The sequence below is a fragment of the Macrobrachium rosenbergii genome, chromosome 3, assembly GCF_040412425.1.
Source record: "Macrobrachium rosenbergii isolate ZJJX-2024 chromosome 3, ASM4041242v1, whole genome shotgun sequence".
Lineage (NCBI taxonomy): Eukaryota > Metazoa > Arthropoda > Malacostraca > Decapoda > Palaemonidae > Macrobrachium > Macrobrachium rosenbergii.
The window spans coordinates 6432106-6456160 of record NC_089743.1 but is presented as its reverse complement, the minus strand read 5'-3'; the positions used below and the strand labels follow the sequence as shown (position 1 = coordinate 6456160).

Sequence of the window (24055 nt, the reverse complement as noted above, 5' to 3'; positions counted from 1 at the left end):
TATATTTTGCAATCATGAGCATCTTTTTGTGACACCATCTGCCCCTTTATGCACGTCTTTGTTCCCTTTTCCATTACTTAGGGCTTATCCTTGGTGACACAACAATTTTTGCAGTGGCGCAATCCGAGCCATCAGTGAGCGGCGGGATTTGAACCCCGGCCCTCTCGACTGGTAGCCGAGAATCATACCACTGCGCCACTGTTTTTTAATTACAACAATATCCCAGACTCACACATGAACCATATTAATATATCTCTCTTCCACTAAAACACAAAATGCATTAAAGATTCTCAAAATAATACAAATTGCCATGATTGCATTACCCTAAAGCATGAAAGTAAAGAGACAAGATGGAACAAAAGTGCAGTGAACTGGTCAGATCATAAGATACCAGAGCTGAGGATATGGAAGATCTCCTCAATGGCAGGTCGTTCCTTTAACAAAATAAGAGTGTCATCCCAAGCATTACAACATTAGTAAAATATGAGGATTGACATCACATAGACACTAACTTCTTGTGTATGTCACCTTAGTGAGAGCCTATCCATCCCATTTTCTTACATAAGGATGCTACAAGAAAGGGCAAAGGTTATCTTCATGGCAATGTTTCTCAAAAGTCAGAAGGTGGAGGCGTATAACAGTCATCTAAACGGGTACAAAGTACTAAAGTGATATCCAATTTAACATAAGGGTGATAAGATTTCCCTGTATATTTTTTAATATTTCTCCTAGTCTTTATCTTCATGTGTAATATCTCTTCCTGGTAAATATCTTATCCATCAATACATGACAAGACAGCTTGTTCTCCTAGTCAAGGGCCATGTCCCAGTATCCCTTAAGGAGAGATCTTTCTTGTAGCTACTTATACAAGGGCATTGCAGTCAACTCACTGACTTATTTTTATAAAAGAAAATAGTGTTTAAAAACTATGTAAAATTCCTGAATAAAAGTTAAAATTAAAAAAAATATTTATATTAATGCAAAATGTATTTTCTTTTATGTTGTATTCTGTGTCATATTTATCTATATCTGAAGTTCTTAGAGTATATCAAGAATACTAAAAATCTAAAATCCAAAATATATTTTAATCAAAATAGAAAATAAAGGCAGCTGTGGGTAATTAATTTGGCCCTTGACCTTTCTCTCTCTCTCAGCCCCTTGGGATATATTTTACTTATTACTAGTTTTGTGTTTTACCTTTATCTGAAATTCCGAAAATATTTCAAAAGTACTGATAATTTTGATGTGCACATCACTTTATGCAAGTTTTAAGTTTTATTTTTTCTTTATCTGAACTTATGAAAATATATCATACCCTCATTCATATCCAGTTTAATATTATTGATTTGCACTCTATTTTTTACAAGTTTTAAGTTTCATTTTTTCTTTATCTAAACTTATGAAAATATCCACCTTCATTCATCTTAAGTTTAATGACCTTGAAAATATTGGAGATGGTTTGTAGTTAAGGAAATTGTTACTCAAAAATTACAGTGTTCAACATTTCAAGAAAAAGTATTGTTATAGAAATAACTTATTGCTTTTAGGAAAATTTAGTATATACACAATATAAACATTTTACACAATTTATTATACTATGAAAATATACATACAAATTTTCGACCGTTATGACATATATGGTCTTGAATCACCAATGTGTGACTCAGGCATTAGTTTTTGCAATTGTTATTGGCTTACAAGCACAGCATCACTTAACACATTGTGAAACATCACTTTGTTTATTGTTTGATATTGGCTAATACAGATACAGTATACCATAAGTTTAATAGCGTATGGTAGAAGGTGCGTGGATGGGCAAGAACCCATGTTTTTTGTAAGCTTTCTCGCTATTGACAGAAATGTATGTCACTGAGTTTTTTGCTTTTTAATGGCTGATAGGCTTGTGTCATAAACATATCTTTTGCTGATTGGCTACATCCAGAAAGTATCAGTGCACTTGGCAACAAAGAGCATTTTCTGTCCTTGTGTAGTCATGTGTGATCATCTTGTTTGAACTGTTTGTGAGTGGTTTCCTTACACAGTACTTCACCCCAAGCATGTGACTGCCATTGCAGTGCCTGCAGCATTGCTGGGCCTGCTAGTGTTGTATATTGTGCTGTGTATCTTTTGCATGGCTCCACCCCATTCTAAGAGGGTGAGGGAGGTGTTGACCCTTCGACAGAAACTAGAAATCGTTGGGAGAATTGAGGCAGGATGATTTAATTCAGTTATCATGGAGGAGTATGGCATTGCTTGGTCAACCTCGCATAATATTCATACTTCTCAGGACATCCTAAAGAAGTGTGACTGACTTTAGGAAGAAGACGTCCAGGAGTCAGGCCTACAAGGTCATGACAAAAGGCTGTCATGAGGACACTAGGGAGTCTGCCTTGGTGTGGTTTCATAAGCGAGGGCGCTAGCATGAATATGCACGGTACTAAATCGAAGGCTGCAGCTATGAAGTTCAAAATCCTGCATATGATTGCAGTTTAAGATGTCCAAAGGTTGGCTGTTTCGGTTCAAGATTCAACATGGGATTTCTAACAAGAAGACTCATGGCGAAGCTTTGGAGGCTTCCAAGGAGTGAATAGAGGAATTTTGCCAGGTGTTGCAAGACTTGATGAGAAAAGAGGGCCTTGTTCCAAGGCAGATCTACAGCATTGATAAAGCTGTTCTATGTTATCGATTCTTACACACTGACACCTTGGGTGATGAGAAAGAAAAGAGCATACCCATATGAAAGCTTCCAAGCAATGTGTCTGTTTTATGTGCAAATGCTACTGGTGGGCATCATTGCAAATCAGTGGTAGCTGGACATAAGAATCAGTCCTGTGTCCTGCGTGGGTTGATAGCTACGCTCTCAGTGATTTGGTATCATTCGGCGAAGGCTTGGTTATCCCCCAAGATGGTAGCTGATTGGTATCATTCATCATCAGACACAGGATCTTGACATTGCTTGACATTGGATGACATCTTTGCTTCTCATGAACAATGCACCTTTGCATCATTATGCAACCCAGTTGGTTGGTGACAAAGGTTATATTAGGGTTATGTAATTGCCTCCTAATATGACTGTACTCATTCACCCAATGGAACAGGTGGTATTGTTGAAGTTAGTACTGGAGGACGACGAGGAGAAGGAGCAAGACTTGGATACACGGGGGGAATGGGCTAAAGTCTGCCATCTACAACTTTGCAGATGCTTGAAGGGATGTGACTGTAGAGACCCTCAGCCATACCTGGAATTGGATGCTGAATGGAGAAGAGGACATGATGGACATCCCAGGGTTCAAAGGCAATGACTTCAGTGCCCATCTCACAACTGGAGGCAATGATGTTCCTGAGGATGATGTACAGGAGAGGCTGGACAATGGGCAGCCCTGGCTTCCAACTTCTCTCTGACAGTGTGATAGCTGCTACAGTTGCTGGTGGTGACAAGGAAGCACCAGAAGATGGCAACAACGACGGTGATGATGAGGCTGTTTAACAACGAGCGCCCTTGCACAAGCACGTGCGTGGTCTTCAGTATGGTTATCAAGGTGTTGGGGAACCCCATCATAACCCCAACAACTTCCCCAGGACCTTAGATGCACCTGCACAACTGTTAGAGTTTCAGCGGAATGTCATTGCAAATCAGAATCATCATATGTATCGTCTAAGTACCCTTGACATCTTCAGATCCCAAACCCTGTGCACCCGAGCCCACTGCCATCCACTTCATTGATACTGTAATTCAGTCCTTCAGCTTGGAACCATAGGCAAGCATGTCTGCAGCCTTCGTTGGAGTTTGCTTATTTTTTTTTAGTTTATTTATATAGTATATTTTGTTACAAATATGGGAAAATAAAGTAGATGATTACTTTGGGCATAAAGTTTTCAGTTTAAATTGTGATGTTTGTTGTTGATAAGTATATCTAGAGGTATTTACAGTTATGCATTATTGGCAAGGTAGGGAGAGGGTGAATATGGAGTTGCTGTTTCACATCCATAGAGTTTTATTTGACCTTATCTGGATTTTGCCCTTATCCAAAAGGGCATTCGGTCTGTTAATCTGGATAATCAAGAGATTACTGTATATTTAAAATTGCAATTGAGAATGTAACCTAGGAAAGTCAGCTCAAAAAGGAAGTACATGCAATTCATGTTATCTTCCCCCAAGTATTGAGGTTGTCCAAGATGTTTGATTGCCTTCTTAAGCCATTTCTACTCTTGGATGATCTAATAGCTGACATTTTTATGGGAAGATGTGACATCAAACTAGAAAGGGAATGGGTCTGCCTCGGTTATAGAGAATTAAGACCTAGGCTTATTCAGTATTAGAGAACCAGTGCATTACTGCATCCACACAGGTGGTGTTTCATGCACAGATGTATGCATTTGTAACTAGAACTTCAGTACAGTATTGAATTTCACTGTAGATCAAACAAGGACTGGCAGAGCAGTGATCATACTCCCATTAAAATTAAAGTTGATAATGGGCCACCATTTCAGGGATCAGTGATGTACTGAGAAAACACATTAGAGAAAATTTCAGGGATTTAGTGAAATTTTTAAAGGTAAGCAAATGATTTTCCAGCAGTCAATGGTGATGTTGACTTAGTAAACTGGATATTCCCTGCAGATAAAATACATGCTATACCAAGGTGTATTCCTTTTATATACCAGGGAATACACCTTAGAAGTTAGCTAATTCCCAGATGGCCAAAAGAAGTTAAACTCCTGCATTACACCACATGTACCTTTCTGATTAGCTAATATTACAGAAATTTAATTATTTATAAACATATCCATGCATTCTCCAGTAAGGCTACATATGAAGACTCGGAATTTTGTAGGACTTTCCATAGTAACTGACTATATAGTGAAGAGACAAACTCCAGGTAGCTAGAAATAATTCACTGCACCCTTTTTTATCTTGTCACTCTCCTTTCATCTCCCCTCTCATGTACAGAACATACATTACTTTCTACTCTGTCCAGTACCCAGTGTACTCAGTTAGAGTGATCTGGGTTTTCTTTCAAAGAACTGATGCTTGTAGCGTAGATATTTCCAGACTCTAACTTTCTATAGGTTGTTCTAGAAAGCTGGTATTGAGGAACAGTATTTCTTACTGGCTCAAAATAATCATCTCAGGGGCATATGACAACATGGGGGAAGGCTACACAAGCTTGTGTCCCTGAGACCAGAGCTCTTCCTGCTTTTTGTTTTTCAAGAGGAGTATGAATGTTAATTCAGTTTTATGGGTAGGTGCTTAGGGATACCAGTCTACTCTCTTAGGCTTTTACCTAGGGGGCATTACTTATAGATGGGTAGGTTCATACTCCTTAGGACTGGTGTTACAGTGTGATTATACTGTATTAGGATATCAAGTGACATATCAAAATCGTGCTATTTTTGTACTCTTTTCTTAAGGCTATCATTGTATTTCAGAACACTATTTGTTGGTGATTGTGCCTGGTGTTTGTATGCACATGCTTGACATTGGCCTGGATCACTTGCCCAACAACCACATTGTTACAACCCCTCCAGCTCAACTTCTTCCCAATGCACAATTGTATCAGGTTAGTTTTTATCACAAATAAGGGTATTTGTCTATCACAGGAATTTGTAATTGATTCCTGTGGTTGGTTTACCACATTATGCAAGAAATTTTTGTATTTAATATCACAGAATGAAATTGATAATTAAGAAATTAGTTTTGAATAACAGAAAAATTTGATAATACAGTACTCATTACAAGTTAGTGTTCTAGTAGAGTATCAATTTAATTTCAGGTAAATTTATTCTTTGTACACATTGGATGCTACATTCATAAGTTGTGTACTGTAATTGCTTTAGGTATGACATGAAGTCAACTTCACTCTCTGTTCACTGGTCATGTTAGAGTAGCTCACAGACTAATGTTTGGTCTCCATTATAACATCCTCTTTCTGTTTGCTTGTCTTGATGGAGTACTCACTAACTATTGTTTGGCATTCAAAATAGTTTGGTAGTAGTTTTTAACCCTGCCTTAAGCAAATGAAAAACTCACTGATAGGTCCATTTTGAATTTTAGGTTAGTTGTTTTTACATAATAGATTTTTGCATGCATTTGTCTACAAGAAACTTGTATTCGTATAACAAAAAGTGCAATCCTGTATAGAATTTATTCCAAAGAATCAGCAAATTTTAGTCTGAATTTTGCTCATATTTCTTATGTTTAATTGGTTTGTATTGTACTTGACTTGTAAAAGGAAACCAGAGGACCAGTATATACTGCTGTACACTTCTGTTGAAAATGTGAGTAAAGTAACGGAAGAAATCTTGATTGCGTAGAGATAAAAGTGCAAATGCAGTTGCTTATACATTTGTGCCAATCTCTACCTACTTTTCTGATGTAATTTTTATATTTGATATAAATACAGATAATTGGTGGTAAGGTCACTTCCGGCCGCAGCATGACTTTTATAGATGGTGTCAATCAGATGACTGTAGAGGTACGTGTTACAAAGGAATCGCTCTTCTCCCTCTTCAAGAGTTCTCCCATACTCAGCACACGGTTAGCTATACTGCACTTGACTGCAGTTCATGATAAAGATCATGACCTTTCAAGAAAGGTGAGTGAAATCTCTCATTCTCATATGTACATCAGCACTAGAACAATATTAATTTCATAAATGATACTACTAGGCTTTATTATAACTTATCTGTTATCACTGAGGCAATAGTAACAAGAAGGCTATCCTCAATATACAGTATATTGAAATTCAAGGAAAATTTGTTTTGAGAGTAGAATTTTGAGTACACCTGCATTCTTTTCCAAAGTTTGAACATTCTTTTATATCTTTGTTGTTATACTGGTGAATTACAGTTCATGTGAGTTGTTTTTAACAAATATCTTTATATTTGAATAAAGACAAGTGACCTGTTGTTTTGGGATGGTGCATGACCACACAATGTTGGGTAATGATATAACATGTAATAGAAAGGAAAGCAGTAAGAAAAATTGTCTTGGATAGCAAGAAATTATCCAGTTTTTATATCATCAGTAGTAATAATAGTCTCACCTACCATAATCTAAATGTATTTTAAATGCAGTTCTGTATTTCAAGGCTACCAATAAGATCTTAGGAATTTCTCTGTAGGATGCAAATGTGTGCCATTTGAAAATAAGGTATATTTAAACATACTGTGATACTGCAAATGATGTCAAGAGTGTTCTTTATTTCTTGATTAATGTTTGTTTCCATTTATATTTTTGAAAATCAGTTAAAGTGGTGTAAAGCTGATGATCCTTATCCGCCTGATTCTCCTATACTCCTTCAGGAATACTTGGTGGGATGGAATTAAATAATCTTTTATTTTTATGTAGGTTTGTAGAGTAGGTGAAATGTACATCATTTAAATTAGCATTGCACTGTAAGTTTTAGTATTTTGTAATATTTATCTGATCTTGCAGTATGAGTATTATTTTAATTAACCTTAATTTAGATATTTTCAAATTTGGGCTGTTGGAGCAATTGTTTACAACAAATTTGCCAATTATAAGTACTTACATTCTAAAAGAGTAATTTTGTTTGCAATAAGAAGAGAAGGTTTTGTGGCAGGATCACACATGGTTACAGTTTTCTGTAAATGTCTAAAATAGATAGTACAATAAATAAACAGCGCTTGTAGGTCTTGGCCTTGTAACTCTTCTGGTGTTAACTGGAATCCAGCTGACATTATCACTTTTATCCTTCTCATGGTCAAGTTGGCAACATGAACCCATTGTGATTATGGGACCTGGGTTCGTTTCTTGCCACCAGACATCATAATATCTTCATATTTCTTGCACTTGGATCTTAAGGCTTTGTAGTGACAAGCATTTCCCAAAAAGTGCAAAGAATTTGAGATATATACATATAGACCGTCCTCGGTTATCGGCGGGGGCTCCGTTCTTGGGGATGTGATGAAAACCAAAAATCGCCACTAACCGAAAATTGGCGATTTCCGGCGTTTTTTTTGCGATTTTCGGGCTTATCGGCACCGAAAAACACTGATTTTCAGTTATTGGCACCTCTGTTAGGTATGTATCGGTGATAATACTCAATTATCGGCGCCGATAAGTGGAAATTGGCAATTTTCGGCGGCAAAATTGCCGATTTTTGTCGCTAGACAAGCGCCATAAAACTGATCGCCATTAACCGAGCCCGCCATTAACTGGGGGCTGCCTGTATATATATATATATATATATATATATATATATATATATATATATATATATATATATATATATATATATATATATATATATATATATATGTACAGTAAAACCTTGGTTCTCGACGCTAATTGTTCCAGAAGAAGTGTCGAGATTCAATTTTGTCGAATTCTGAGTTAATTTCTCCCATAAGAAATAACTGAAAATGGATTAATCCATTCCTGAAAACCAGTCATTACCCCAACCTTGCCTTTTTATACAAAACTTTACACAAATTACAATTAAATAGGTTCAGAGTTGAATAACTTACCATATCAGAAGCACTTTTACATTTTTAAATGCATACTGTATCAAAAAAAGTTGGCCTATGACCAATGCAGCCGTATTACCGATGATATACCGAGAGCCATAGGCTAGGCTAAGTAGCCTTATAGGCACTACCAGAATGTACTGTAACAGGTACACATGAAAACTGTTGTTAATAATGATAACAGTGAAAACCAAGCCATATTATCACATGAAATTAATAATACAGTATTTATAAACCGAATTACTGTATGTCTGTTATAAAATTAAGAAAAATTTCGAAATTACGTCTGAACTCGGCAGCTTGTGGCAGATATAAAACAAACCAGAGCGCCGCCCTGGTGGTGTATCGCGGTACTAATTACATAAACATGAATGTTTATGTAATTAGTACCGCTGATACACCACCAGGGGGCGCCTGGTTTGTTTATATCTGCCACAGGCTGCCGAGTTCGACGTAATTTCGGAAATTTTTCTTAATTTTATGATAACAGACATACATTAATTCGGTTTATAAATACTGTATTATTAATTTCATGTGATAATATGGCTTGTTTTTCAACAGCAGCAGCAGCAGCATGTGTGGGCTTTAAATGCTTTTAAATAAGCATGGGAAGAACGCCACCAACAACGCCAACTAGCGGCAGCCACTCAAACTCTTTTTCTACAAACATCATATGATTCATCGGGTCGGATTCCGGTTTGTTGTTTAAACTCCGAGGCAAAATTTACTCAACATTTCGTGTTGAAACCGATTATTTCGAAGTTCTAGTACAGTCGAGACTGGGGTTCTACTATATATATATATATATATATATATATATATATATATATATATATATATATATATATATATATATATATATATATATACGACGGGGTTATATATATAACCCGACCACCACCAGGGGCGCGCCTGGTTTGTTTATATCTGCCACAGGCTGCCGAGTTTAATTAATTTCGGAAATTTTTCTTAATTTTATGATAACAGACATACAGTAATTCGGTTTATAAATACTGTATTATTAATTTCATGTGATAATATGGCTTGTTTTTCAACAGCAGCAGCAAGCATGTGGGCTTTAAATGCTTTTAAAAAATGGGAAGAACGCCACCAACAATCATAAGAAAACTTTTTTCTACAAACATCATATGATTCATAATCGGCGGTTTGTTGTTTAAACTGAGGCAAAAATTTACTGAACATTTTGATTAAAGTTCGACAGTCGAAACTGGGGTTCTACAGTATATATATATATATATATATATATATAAAATATATATATATATATAAATTATGATTTACGACGGGTTCCGTTTGCGCCACGTCAGAACCGAAAAATTCAGAACCGGAAAATCGTCGAAAATCGTCAAAAATCATAAGAAAACCTTACTTTTAATGCTCTGGGTGCATTGAAAACGACGTAAACTGCATTATTATTGAGTTTTACATCAAAAACCTTCAAATTATGATTATTCTGCCGTTTTGGGGCCAAATTTCTTCCGTCGGATCGCATACGACGCAGTCGTAACCCCGAACATGCGTCGTAAGCCGGAAATAATTTCTGATGAATATATTTGAAAAGCGCCAGAATCCTCGAACGTCGAAGTCGGAAATCGTCAGAAACGGGGACTGCTGCCTATATATATATATATATATATATATATATATATATATATATATATATATATATATATATATATATATACACACACACACAGGCAGTCCCCGGTTTATGATGGGTCTGGCTTATGACGCTCCGAGGTTACGATGCTTTTCAAATATATTCACCAGAAATTATTTCATGGTTTACAACGCAAGTTCCGGGTTTATTACACGTCATATGCCGATCCAACAGAAGAAATATGGCTCCAAAATGGCAGAATAATCGAAATTTGGAGTTTTTTTATGAAAAACTCAATAAAAATGCAGTTTACATTGTTTTCAATACACCCAAAGCATTAAAAGTAAGGTTTTCTTAGGATTTTCGACGATTTTTCGGTTTATGATGATTTTTGGTTTACGGCGGCAGAAAACGGAAACCCCATCGAAACCTGGGACTGCCTATATATATATATATATATATATATATATATATATATATATATATATATATATATATATATATATATATATATATATATATATATATATATATATATATATTATAGGCAGTATATATTATTACGGGCTTGGTTATTAGTGATCTGGTTATATATATATATGAAAATCGCCAATTTCCACTTATCAGCATATGATAATCGGGTATTACAGGCAGTCCCCAGTTATTAACAGCTTGTTAAGTGATCTGGTTTAACGGCGCCATACCCAGTTAAATATCAATTTCTTTAAAATCACACAATTTTCAGTTTTGGTGCCGATATATCCTAATCAGTTCATCTCTGGTTCGGAATGGAACCTACCAGTTACAGTATCTGTCTGAAATATATATATATATATATATATATATATATATATATATATATATATATATATATATATATATATATATATATATATAATAATAATATATATAATATATAATAATAATAATAATAATACAGGCAGTCCCCAGTTTACGACGGGGATTCCGTTTTTACGCCGTGTTGTAAACAAAAATCGTCTTAAACCGAAAAATCGTCGAAAATCGTCAAAAATCCTAAGAAAATCTTACTTTAATGCTTTGGGTGTATTAAAAACGATGTAAACTGCATTTTTATTGTTTTTCCTCAAAAAAGCCTCCAAATTTTTATTATTCTGCCATTTTGGAGCCATATTTCTTCCGTTGATCATGACGACGCCGTCGTAACCCTGGAACATGCGTCAGAAACCGGGAAATAATTTCTGATGAATATATTTGAAAAGCTTCAGAAACCTCGAACGTCGAAGTCGGACCCGTCGTAAACTATGGACTGCCTGTATATATATTATTTGTATATATGAGCTTTTCAGTTGAGAAACATGCCAAGTGCCATTTTTAAAATATAATAAATTAAATTAAAAATTCTTTGTCCCAGGATGGTGCTTGTCATGTTTTCGACTGATATATATATATATATATATATATATATATATATATATATATATATATATATATACACACACACACACAGGCAGCCCCCGGTTATTGGTGGGGGTTCCATTCCGGCAGCATGACAATAAGTGAAAATTGCCAATAGCCAAAAATCAGCAATTTTCATCGCTGATAACTGGGTATCGGCACCTCTGTTAGGTATATATCAGCGCCAATAACCGATTATCAGCGCCGATAAGTGGAAATCGGTGCCAAAAATCACCAAAAATTGCTGATTTTCATTGCTAGACAAGCACTGTAAAACCGGATCACCAATAACCAAGCCCCACCGATAACTGGGGACTGTGTCTATATATATATATATATATGTGTGTGTGTGTGTGTAATTGTAATAGCCACAATGCCCTCTTAACTTCTCAATTACTTCGTGCTTTTTTGGATACACTTGTCACCACAAAGCCTTAAGGTCCAAGTGCAAGAAATATGAAGACATTATGATGTCTGGTGGTGGGAAACGAACCCAGGTCCCATAATCACAATGGGCTCACGTCGCTGACCTGACCACGAGAATTCTGGATAAAAGTCTTTTGCCTCTCATACATACATATACCTGTCATTTTTCAGATATATTTATTAGAGCTGGAATAGACCCATTCTCAGCATCATAGCCAAGTGGGCAATCATTTTTATTGCATTTTAGGCTTAAATTTATACGTAGAATCTACTGGTCATTTTTATTGGATACATATGCAATTGTAATAGCCACAATAACATATGTATCTGGTAAAAAGTAACCAGTAGATTCTACATATATATTTCAGCCTAACTACAGTATATATATATATATATATATATATATATATATATATATATATATATATATATATATACATATATTTGATACATATATTTGATAGCATAACTGCTGTTTAACCTCAAAGGAGTTACTCTCATTGTTCTCCTATGGCTCCATAAGAGGCTAACCAATCTCAAAGAATTCTCTTATAGTTAATCTCGACTAGAATAGTGTTTGTTGGCAGAGTGATAGAATATAAATGACTCAAGACAAGAAGGCTCTGTCTCTTGTCTACATCAACTGCCTTGGTTTTCATCTCATCCTTCCCACACAGATGTGACAACAGCATGCATGGCCCCCATTTTCCCCATTACATGTCTGGTCTGTGCAAAAGGTGGAAGTCCCAGGGGTTTGCTATGGGTAATTTGTTCCTGAGATCTTGTTTCAACGAGCATGGAAGAATTTAACCAAGCTGCAAGTTAAGAGCATAAGTTTAAGACCCAGTGAAAAGTTTTAGTTCCTTAAAATTTTAATGATTAGGCTTATATTTGTTGAAATTGGGAGCCACTGGTTTTCCCACAAGGTGAGAAGTTAGGGTTAGATTGTTAGGCTATGCTATAGTGCTGTGCTGTTTTTTTCCTGTCTAACAAATGGATAATTAACAATGACAGTTTTGTTATTGATACTCATTAGTCAGTTACTTTTTTTAACATTGGTAGATAATTTGAGGCTACCTAAAAGTAGAAATCATGTTAGCCTAAGACAGTAGTTCCTAATGGTGCTTGACTTACAAGCTTTGCCATTTACTAAAAGTCAGTGTTTCCTTTGTAGTATTTTATGATCAAGCTAAATGGTATTTGTGATATAGAGAGTCCCCATTTATCCTAAATGTTAAGGGTCTTTTATCACGTGTTAAAGGAATTATATTTTATGGATGAATTTATAACAGACACCTCTCCGCCGGTAGGGACATCACAGGTACAGTATTCAGAAAAATTTGTGTCATGTTTGTTTTTCCATATGGGAATATTAAGATGTACATTTTTGTAGTGGTGAGCTTTGTCAAGCAAATTAAAATCTTAGAAATTTTTATTTTATATAAATTTTGGTACAATATTTCCAATAATCAATCATTTCAATTATGTACCTTCTACTGTATCCTATAACCTTTACCTGGTGCTTGGGAGTGGACCAGATAAACAAAATTATAAAAATATGCAGGAACAGGCTTTTTGGGTATCCATCTAGTTTTGTTTGAATTAAATTTAGAAACGTGTGAGAAAATGCTTTTAAGGAAATGTTATCGCAGGAATTACGAATGAATATTTTAATACATTACTACTGTCACCTATAATCACTGTATTGGCATCAAACACATAAAATTAAAACAAGCTGACTTAATCACAAAGATGTGCCCATAGTATGCTGTTAGGTATCATGAGTAATGGGTAATATCCATAAGACAGTAGCAATGTATTAAAATATTAATTCGTAATTACTGCAATAACATTTCCTTAAAAGCATTTTCTCACGTATGTTTCTAAATTTAATTCAAACAAAACTATATGGATTCCCAAAAAGTCTGTTCCTGCATATTTTTATAATATGCAGGAACAAGGTAGTTTCTAATAAGCCCTTGTTCTTTTTATCACTACAGGTCTGCTATTACGCAGGACCCACAGATCACCTGCACCGCAGCACATTGCTCAATCTGCTTTTAGCTTGTGGGTATGGCTCATACCACCTGCCATGAACAAAGTCCTTGTAGGAATAAAGGAGAATTAGGTTGATTGTGGGACATATGTGAAATATGCAACATGCCCTTGGCAGTAAGTTTAAATGATGAAAGAGCTTGATTTAAGCTATATCTATGGGTCATAGGTTTCAGCAGGGGTACAAGAGGAGGAGACTACACCTTTCCAGTAGAACTCTGCAGTGTTTCCATCCTTCTCCGAGGAGAATCCACATTTGGGCCAATACTGAACTCCAAAGCAGTGGATCCTAGAGCCTTTCATTTCAAATCCTCAGATGGAGATGAAGAGTCTTTCCTTGGGAAAGATGTCACTAACACCTAACATGAAGTGGACACAGCCACTGAAATTTCCCTTCTGGATCTGGAAGGTCAAGGGACAGTCTTTTGCTCTACATGGGAGAGATACCTCAGATGAGAATCTTGCTTCTTCTGTGCAACAATCAGATATGGAAAGGGATCTTGATAGTGTCCATCCAACCCAGTCTTTAGTGCTGCACCTTGAATGGTGTAAAATGATTTATCTGAGACTTCTTTTCCGCCAGGCAGTGGTGATAGGAATGCCTTGGCTCGATCAGTTCATGCAGGTTTCCTTGATAGGTAAATTCTGCATTCTGTACTTTCAGAATTCTGGGAGGAAATAATGAGCAGTATCAAGGATGTCCTTACTACTGAGCATCAGTACATCAGAGGTGCTGTCCATGATTCCAAAGAAAAATTCAGGTTAGTCGTAGATACTAAATTGGATGTAATGTGTAAAAATTTCTTAGAGAGGCTGCACAGTCTGCCAGGCCAGAGATTGGTTTTCTCACCAAGATACTTAGGTCATGAGAACAGGCTAATAAAAATTTCAAGCCAAAAGACATTGAATAGGTAGTCTACATCCCTGTTGAAATCAAAATGGATATTAAGAGACAGCCTACCAACTCCTAGAGCTCCAACTGGTAGCAGTAATACAACTAAGGTTGGACTATAAAACCTCAAATCAGAATGTAGTAGGGATACCAGTATCCATCCCTGACAATATACTGATGACCCATAGTGAGATGGTCAGTGTGCATCCTTCCACCAGATGGAAGTTACCTCACTAATGAAAGGAAAACTTTGATTGAGGTTGAGCACATAGAATTTCAGGACAGCACAGCCTTTCCCAATACTAAATGGTGCTTGGTCCGTCCTTTAATAGGAATTCAGAAACTGCCAAAGGAGATGGTTATCCAGCCTATTAATATAGCATTGAAAGCAAAATTTTTCCACTTTAATGGAAAATAAGCACAACAACAACTTTAGAGAACCAATATACCTTCTCTGGGTGGCTCCAGTAATCTTTCCATTCACTTTTAAAACAGTCATGTGGAAGCAGAATTTCAGAATTTTGTGGTGACTGGAAATGAGAGTTAATGGCAGAAATAAAGCCATGTGTCCTGCCATCCCAGTAACTGATAATTCTACAAAAGAATGGGCAACACTTACCTAGAAACTTTGAAAAATCTCAGACGGAACAGTCATGGCTGAATTTCATGCAAAGCTCTAATTCTACTACTATGCTGGAAGTAGCAAGTAAAGAGCTTCCAAAGTTTTCCAGAATGTTCACTGCAGTAGCCAAAACACTTAAGCAGACCCTATGGGGAGCACTATGACTTACTGGAGTGTTGCATTAAGGCTCGAAAGGAAGCATTGTTGGGCTCCAACATATCGCTCCCTTTCTGTTGAGACCTTTTTGAAGAGTTTGTTCTCATGCAACTCACTGAACGATCCCAACAACAGAATTGCACAATATATTCTCTTCTTGGAAAAGAGGAACCTGGGAAACAATGCTCCCAAGAGTTTCCCCTTCCAAAGCCTAAGAAAACTCGGTATGACTCAGAGCCATAGAAGCTTCCAGTCACTCCTCAAGGATCCTTCCAACAACAGAAGAGAGGAAAGCAACAGCAGCAGCACCCCTTTTGAAGTGGACAAAGACATTCTTATGAGGGGAAAAGGAAAATCTACTCCAGGATTGCGTATTGAAGGCAAGGGAAGAGGTGGAGCCCAGTATGACTTGCATGGTGGGGGTTACCTTCTACAGCTTCACATGCAGTGGAAGTCCTCCCCTTGGGGACTATATTCTTCAACAGACTTAGGTAGAAATGATCTCACCCTTCCCCTTATCTAAAGAGGATTTTCCAAAAACCAGACCCCTCCTTTAAAGAATATATGCAGAACACTCTCTTGAAGAGAGTCATAGAGAAAGATGACTTTATTCACCATCTAGCACATCTCTTAATTTCTCCAGTGATTTCTCTGAACGAAGGTTGATCCTTGACCTGTCAAGTTGGAACAAGCACATTGTTTGCCATAAGTTTCAGATGAATACTCTTGCCCAAGTATGTTCGCTTATTCCCCAGGGGACCTGGACTGTCTTTATAGATTTGAAAGATGCATATTGGCTTATCCCCATCACCCTTCCCTTCTGCCCCTTCCTAGGGTTTTGGATAGGGAAGGAAGCATACAGATTTAAAGTTATGCATTTCAGGTTAAACATTGTCCCAAGAATCTTCACAAAATTAGCAGCAGTGGTTGTCTGAGAGCTCAGGAAAGAATGAATTCTACTGGTGGCCTACCTAGACGACTGGGTAATCTGGGGAGCCACCAGAGAAGAGTGCTTATAGAACCTAAGAATGGTAGTAGACAGACTCCAGTGAGAAGGTTTTTTAATAAAAAGAACAAATCCCACCTTGCACTCAGCAGACTTTTTTTTTCTGAGGTTGGAACTTTGTTAGGATTTTTGCAGCCGGCTGTCTCTTCCCACCAGCAGTCACACCAAAATAAGGAAGGACCTGAAAATGTTCCTTGTGCAGCCTAGCTTTTCCAGATGACAGTTGGAATGAATTCTGGGTCTGTTACAGCTTGCATCTGTGATAGATCCAATCCTGAGATTGCGACTGAAGAATGTATACCAGAGTCTGGCTCTCACATGCCAGATAAATGCTTCATGATCCCTTCATGCAAGGAGTCAGAGAGTTGGGAAGATAGATACTCCATTGGTGGACCTGGAAGGGGTCTTTGGCCAAACAGGTTGACCTGACGCCATTGTCCATACAAGTGATAATGCACAAATGCCTCCCTGACAGGTTGGGGAGGCCACTGGGAGAATCATCAGGTAGTAGGAAGATGGTCACCTGTTTTGAGGAGGTCATATCAACTTCCTGGAGCTGATGGCTGTGATTTTATCTCTCAAAAAATTGAAACCTCATTTTGTTGGTCTTAGACAGTATGACTGCAGTGTCTTGCATCAAGAGGTTGGGGTCACCCCTCTTAATGCGGTGATGTTATCTATCCTACAAATGGATCAGGCAAGAAAATGGTGCTTTTCTGCAATTCATCTCACAGGATCTTTCATTGTAATAGCAGACTCCCTGTCAAGAAGAGGAGTATGTCAGCCTCAACCGATGGATGTCAGGCAAACACTCCTTTAAATTAATTGCTAACATGCTTCCACATCTGGAAGTGGATCTGTTTGCCACATGTGACAACCATCAACTTTAAGTGTGTGTGTGTGTGTGTGTGTGTGTGTCTGAATCTGGACAATCAGGCAGTAGCAAGCAATTCATTCCTGCATGACTGGAATGAATGGAGGACAATATACCTTTTGCCTCCATTCTCCCATATTTCAAAGATTTTGAACCAACTATTAGCTTTCAACAGAACTGCATATTTAGTGGCCCAGAATTGGCCGAACAGTCCTCTGTTCCTTTTGCTTCAACAGTGGGTGAGAAAAAAGCATCCTCCTTTCTGTGCTGTGACCATCACATGTGGATTTTTAAAATTTAGTCTCCCATGAAGATTAATCACACAACATTACTGGGTACCTAGTGCACAAACTACCAGCTTCCTCCATCCAACAATACCAGTCCAGTCCATATGGAAAGTATTGTAGATTACCTCCACACTGAAAGCACAGTTGAAATCTCTGTTAAAACATTTCAACATTTTCTTATATATCTTTTTGAGGACAAGTGCCTTGCTATTACAGCAATCATGGGAGTGCTTTTTTATCAGCACTCCCTGCTTCCCCAAGCCTTACAACACTGTGGATGCCACTTCTTTTCTTAAATCTGTTGAACCATCCCCTACTGGCCATAAACTCATGTTCGGTACTACTGCATGATCCAGCTCTGTTTTTCATAAGGTCAGCATGCAAACTCTTAGCCTTTGCACAAATCTTAGTCTCTGATACACTATCACCAGCAATCTGTTTTTCATTTATCCATACTAATAATAACTTCTCTATTTCTTATATTATGGGAGGCCTCTGTTTAGTCAAACTTGTAACCCCCTTAGCAACACTAACACTTTTTATAGCCTCTTTGTTCTTCAAAAATGTGCTTATGGTGGACCTAGGTAGCTTAAACTGTGATGCTAAATCGGTCACATGAATGCCTCTTTCATACTTCTCAATAATCTCCTTCTTAAGTTCTATTGTATTTCTTACTGTCTTTTTCTTCTGCTTGTCAGCAACGGCTGTCTTAGGACTCATGATTTGATGAAAATGCAAGCATGCACTTCTCCAAACAACAGCAGCAGGGTGTGGGCTTTAAACGCTTTTAAATATGCGTGGGAAGAATGCCACCAAAAACAGCAACTAGCAGCAGCTGACCAAAACACTTTTGTTTACAAACATCATATGATTCATCGGGTCGGATTCCAGTTTGTTGTTCGAGCTCCGATGCAAAATTTACTCGACATTTTGCATTGAAATCCGATTATGTCGAGTTCTGATAGGGTCAAGGACTGGCGTTCTACTGTATATACATATATGTAGATATATACGTATATGTTTATATACTGTATTTGTATATATACATATATGTATGTATGTATATATATACTGTACATATATGTATATATGTATATATATATATATATATATATATATATATATATATATATATATATATATATATATATATATATATATATAATATTGCCTTGTAATATGTATAGCATGTGCTCTGTGTAATAATAATAATTGTTGAGATATCGTATGTAGTGTTTGGTCTACAAACATCATATGATTCATCGGGTCGGATTCCGGTTTGTTGTTTGAGCTCCAATGCAAAATTTACTTGACATTTCGCATTGAAATCCGATTATGTCGAGTTCTGATAAGGTCGAGGACTGGGGTTCTACAGTATATACATATATGTAGATATATATGTATATGTATATATACTGTGTATATATACATATATACATATATATATATATATATATATATATATATATATATATATATATATATATTATATATATATATATATATATATATATATATATATATTATATATATATATATATATATATATATATATATATATATATATATAGTATATATATATATATATATATATATATATATATATATATATATATATATATATATATATATATATATATAATATATATTATATATATATATATATATATATATATATATATATATATATATATATATATATATATATATATATATATATATATATATATATATATATATGGTTCTACTGTATATACATATATGTGAATATATACATATATAATATATATACATATATGTAAATATAAGAGTATATATACATATATGTATATACAGTAAGCCCCGTATTAGCGCTCTCCTGATTCGCGGACTCACGATTTATGGTTTCTCTGTGAACATATCTAGCCATCATTCATGGAAAATTCTGCCATTCACGGTATTTTTCACTGACAAATATTCACTAATTACTGTATTTTCATATAATTTTCATGAATAAATGCACTTTTTGTGATAAACCTGGCAAAAACTCAGGTATATGCATTTTTAAAGGGTTTCTCTGTGTTTAAACTATCAAAATGGGCAGTTCTAAGTGTTTTAGAGGGTTTTGAGTATTCGTGAATTTTAGCTATTTGCTTGGAGGTGTGGGACGATCCCCAATACAGACAGGGGTTCACTGTATATATATATATATATATATATATATATATATATATATATATATATATATATATATATATATATATATATATATATTATATAAGTATAGCATGTGCCTGTGTAATAATAATAATTGCTGAGATATCGTATGTAGTGTTATGTCAGATCTCAAAAGAGTTAGTGATTTAGATAACAGTGTAATTCAGAATAGCAATACATTTTAATAATAACGTAGTATGTGATCGTGCATTTTTTCTGTCACCCAGCAACATTGTTCTGTACTCGTGATTTCGTATGTCATGTTGTGGTTCAGTTGTCATTGTGAAAATAACGTTTTAACAAGCGAGGGAATGGCAATCGGCACTGCAAAGATCTTGTCTCATATGAGAAAAAGACGAATGATTTCGCAATGTTTCAAGCACTGCTTTGGAAACCAACTTTGGTTCTTTGTTTTGTTTTGAAAGCGTGCTATTTATAACTAGCCAGCTGCTGTCTGTTTTGATCGTGTTGAGATATCGTTAACCCTTTCATATCTGTATAGTTATCACATCACTGAGGGTACATGAGCCCCCGATGTGTCTGGGAGCGCCGACAGTGTGGGAAAAATAATTATTTCGAAAATTCAACAAAATAGAAATTTTATGCCAACAACGTTCATTTTGCTGTCATTTTTTTCTAAATGTATATATTTTATGGTGAATAGTCAGAATAAGAGTCCCAGCCCTCTAAATACGAAAAAATGATTTATTTAACGAAAAAATAAAATTCTTTACTTATTTTTATATTTTTCGTTGTAACCCAAAAACTATGAAAGTCAAACGAATGAATTATTTTTTATGAGAAAGCCAATAAAATTCCCAAATATTGACACATATAAAACAATGGAAAACGAATAAGTCCAGTTGGTGAAAAATTGATAGAAAAGAGGGTGAGAAACAGAGCGCTCTGCCCCGCCTATGGTGAGAATTATCGCTAGAAAAAGTTTTTTTTGAAGAGCCTATCTCGGTTATTTTTCATAGAAATTACTTTGTAAATATAGGAAAAAGTAGAGGAAAAATTTGAAGAATAAAGGGAAAGTCAAGAAAATGGCTTTGGTAACGGCAACAGTTTCATTTTTGAAGTTATAAATTGATCAAAAACGAAAAAAAGTTACCATTGTCAACATTATTGTTCGTAGCTCAAAAGCTATAACAGTTAGGCAAATGAATTATTTTTATGAGAAAGCCAATAAAATTCCTAAATATTGACATATAAAACAATGGAAAACGAATAAGTCCAGTTGGTGAAAAAATTGATAGAAAAGAGGTGAAACAGAGCGCTCTGCCCGCCTATGGTGAGAATTATCGCTAGAAAAATTTTTTTTGAAGAGCCCTATCTCGGTTATTTTTCATAGAAATTACTTTGTAAATATAGGAAAAAGTAGAGGAAAATTTGAAGAATAAAAGGAAAGTCAAGAAAAATGGCTTTGGTAACGGCAACAGTTTCATTTTGATGTTATAAATTGATCAAAACAAAAAAAGTTACCGTTGTCAACATTATTGTTCGTAGCTCAAAAGCTATAACAGTTAGGCAAATGAATTATTTTTATGAGAAAGCCAAGAAAATTCTCTAAATATCGCCATATAAAACAATGAAAACGAATAAGTCCAGTTGGTGAAAAATTGATAGAAAAGTGGGTAAGAAACAGAGCGTGCTGCCAGGCATATGGTGAGAATTATCGCTAGACATTTTTTTGAAGAGCCCTACCTCGGATTTTTTTCATAGAAATTACTTTGTAAATATACGAAAATGTAGAGGAAAGGTTGAGGAATAAAGTGAGAGTCAAGAAAAATGGCTTTGGTAAACAGCAACAGTTTCATTTTGACGTTATAAGCTGTTCGAAACGAAAAAAATGTTACCATTGTCAACATTATCGTTCGTAGCTAAAAGCTATAACAGTTAGGTGAATGAATTATTTTTTATGAGAAAGCCAACAAAATTTCTAAATATCGATATATATGATAATGAAAATGAGATTCAGAGCCCTGCCTAAAATCCAGACGTCTCTTATGTGATGCACTAACGAATTTCCGCTAGTTTTACCGTAAAACTTTGCGAAAGCATGTTGAAACTGTTCTCGATTGACGCCGCTGTATGTAAACAGCCACACGTGTTTACCCAACCTCGCACGCATGGTCTCTGTCAGAAGTGTGGCCTGCCAGGCCTGCGTGGTGCGATCAGCTGATGTCATTGTGAGAATTTTACTACGCCATGGATTTGCGCATGCACAGTAGAGGAACTAAAAATTTATAGAAAAGAGGATACCAAACAGTGTGTTTCAATAATGTAATCCTACATTTTATAAAAATGTAAGATACGAGAGAAAACATGGGTAGGATCAGCTGACTTCATTGTGAGAAATTTACTATGCCAGGGAATTGCGCATGCGCAGTATAGGGACTGCTTGCCTGGCGTATCGATGCCTGAGTTACACGGTCCAAGGTATGCTTTAGCCTATGGAAACCACCAACTGTCCGAAAATAAAAAAATTTACCCCTACCACACGTACGAAAAATGTCGGGTAAATTTTACGTAAAATTACGCCAGTCAGAAAAGAAGAAGGGTAGGGGTTGTTGCGTAATATTACGTCAATTGGACAGGAATGGGTTAAGAGCTTCGTCCTATACGATTTTTTGTTTGAGTCACATAGGCTGTTTTGAGAGTCAATGCACATATCTTGATTGATTACGTCATGTTTCGTAAGAGTGCATTGCTCTGATCACATATTGTTTTAATGCACTAGTTTTGTCCCAAAACGTTTTGCTCAGGTAATGATGTCATCTGATTGTTTCTTTTCTAACTGCAATCCTAATGTTTATTCATTCTGATTTTAGAGACCGTTCGTGTGGTTTCCTCCCTCAGTCTCTCTCTCTTGCTGTCTTTCTTCAAAAGAGAGAAATTATTAACATAAAACATTTGTGTGGTTGCTGGTATTAATTTTAGCTTTTGAGGTCTGAATGCAGGAAAAGTGTGTAATGGCGCCTAACAAAAAAGTGTGTTTTGAGAACCTCAGGCAGCTGCATTTCAGGTGATTTTGCAAAAGTTTTCACAAGCTTGTGTAAGGTAAAGTGAATTTTACTTATTATTACCATGGTAATTTTACTTATTATTACCATGGTATAATAAGGTATATTAGGGAAATTTTACCTTAGTGACATTATTATTGGTAAATCTTTTGTGTATTTTTGTGTGTTATTGTGTATGCAGTCTCTTGATTTTTCACATTTTATATGTTGGTGATTTAACATTTATTTACTTAGCATTTTAAACATTTCTTGATAATTTAACATTGCCTACTTGATTTAATTTTCATTTACTACGATTTTCTTTTCAAATCTTGTGCAATTCTTGATAGTTTAAATTTTGCTTGATTAATTTAATTTCTTGACAAATTAAAGTTTTTGTGATTTAGTTTTGTTTAATAATTTAATTCAAGAATTAATTAAATTTTTTGTTGTTTTCAAGTAATAGTAAATTTTTTCAGATGGTAAATTCTAGTCATAAATTTTGAGTTTAAAAATAAATTTTTGTATTTGAAATTAAGAAAAGAAACAGTGTTTCATTTATTGACCACCTGTGAACAGGATTAATTGTGTGCATAAGGCAAAGTGATAAACATGTTTTGTTTGTTTGCTTTTGCTGAAGAGAATTAAGACCAGGGAAACAGTTAAAGTTGTTTGATGGAGTGATGCCCTTTTGCTCTAGTATGTTTCTTGTTTAATTGTTGATACCTCATACTTGTTTTAATAAAGTTAGTTTGATTTTTCCTGTGATTAATAAGCTTTTTAAGGGATGACTGTTGCCTTTATTGTTATGAGAGTTCAGGTATCTGGCTGAAGTGAGGTAAATTTTTTAATTCTGTGGTTATTTGTGTAATAACTAGGTACTTGTTACACAGTGTGACAATATATGTATATGTATACATTGGCTTCAATAAGATGGGATGGTTTGGATTTTATATTCTGCCATTTATGAAGAACAAGCTTTGGA

The 24055-nt window shown here is 35.5% G+C and overlaps 1 protein-coding gene across 1 annotated transcript in view; it reads left to right on the top strand.

The window, feature by feature from the left end:
* pigeon (protein) overlaps positions 1-24055 on the top strand; it is a 179509-nt gene that overhangs the window by 94941 nt on the left and 60513 nt on the right. Inside the window, exons 10-11 of the mRNA XM_067126903.1 lie at positions 5431-5561; positions 6405-6596. Of these exons, the coding sequence (XP_066983004.1) occupies positions 5431-5561; positions 6405-6596 (323 nt within the window). The remainder of the gene's footprint in view (positions 1-5430; positions 5562-6404; positions 6597-24055) is intronic.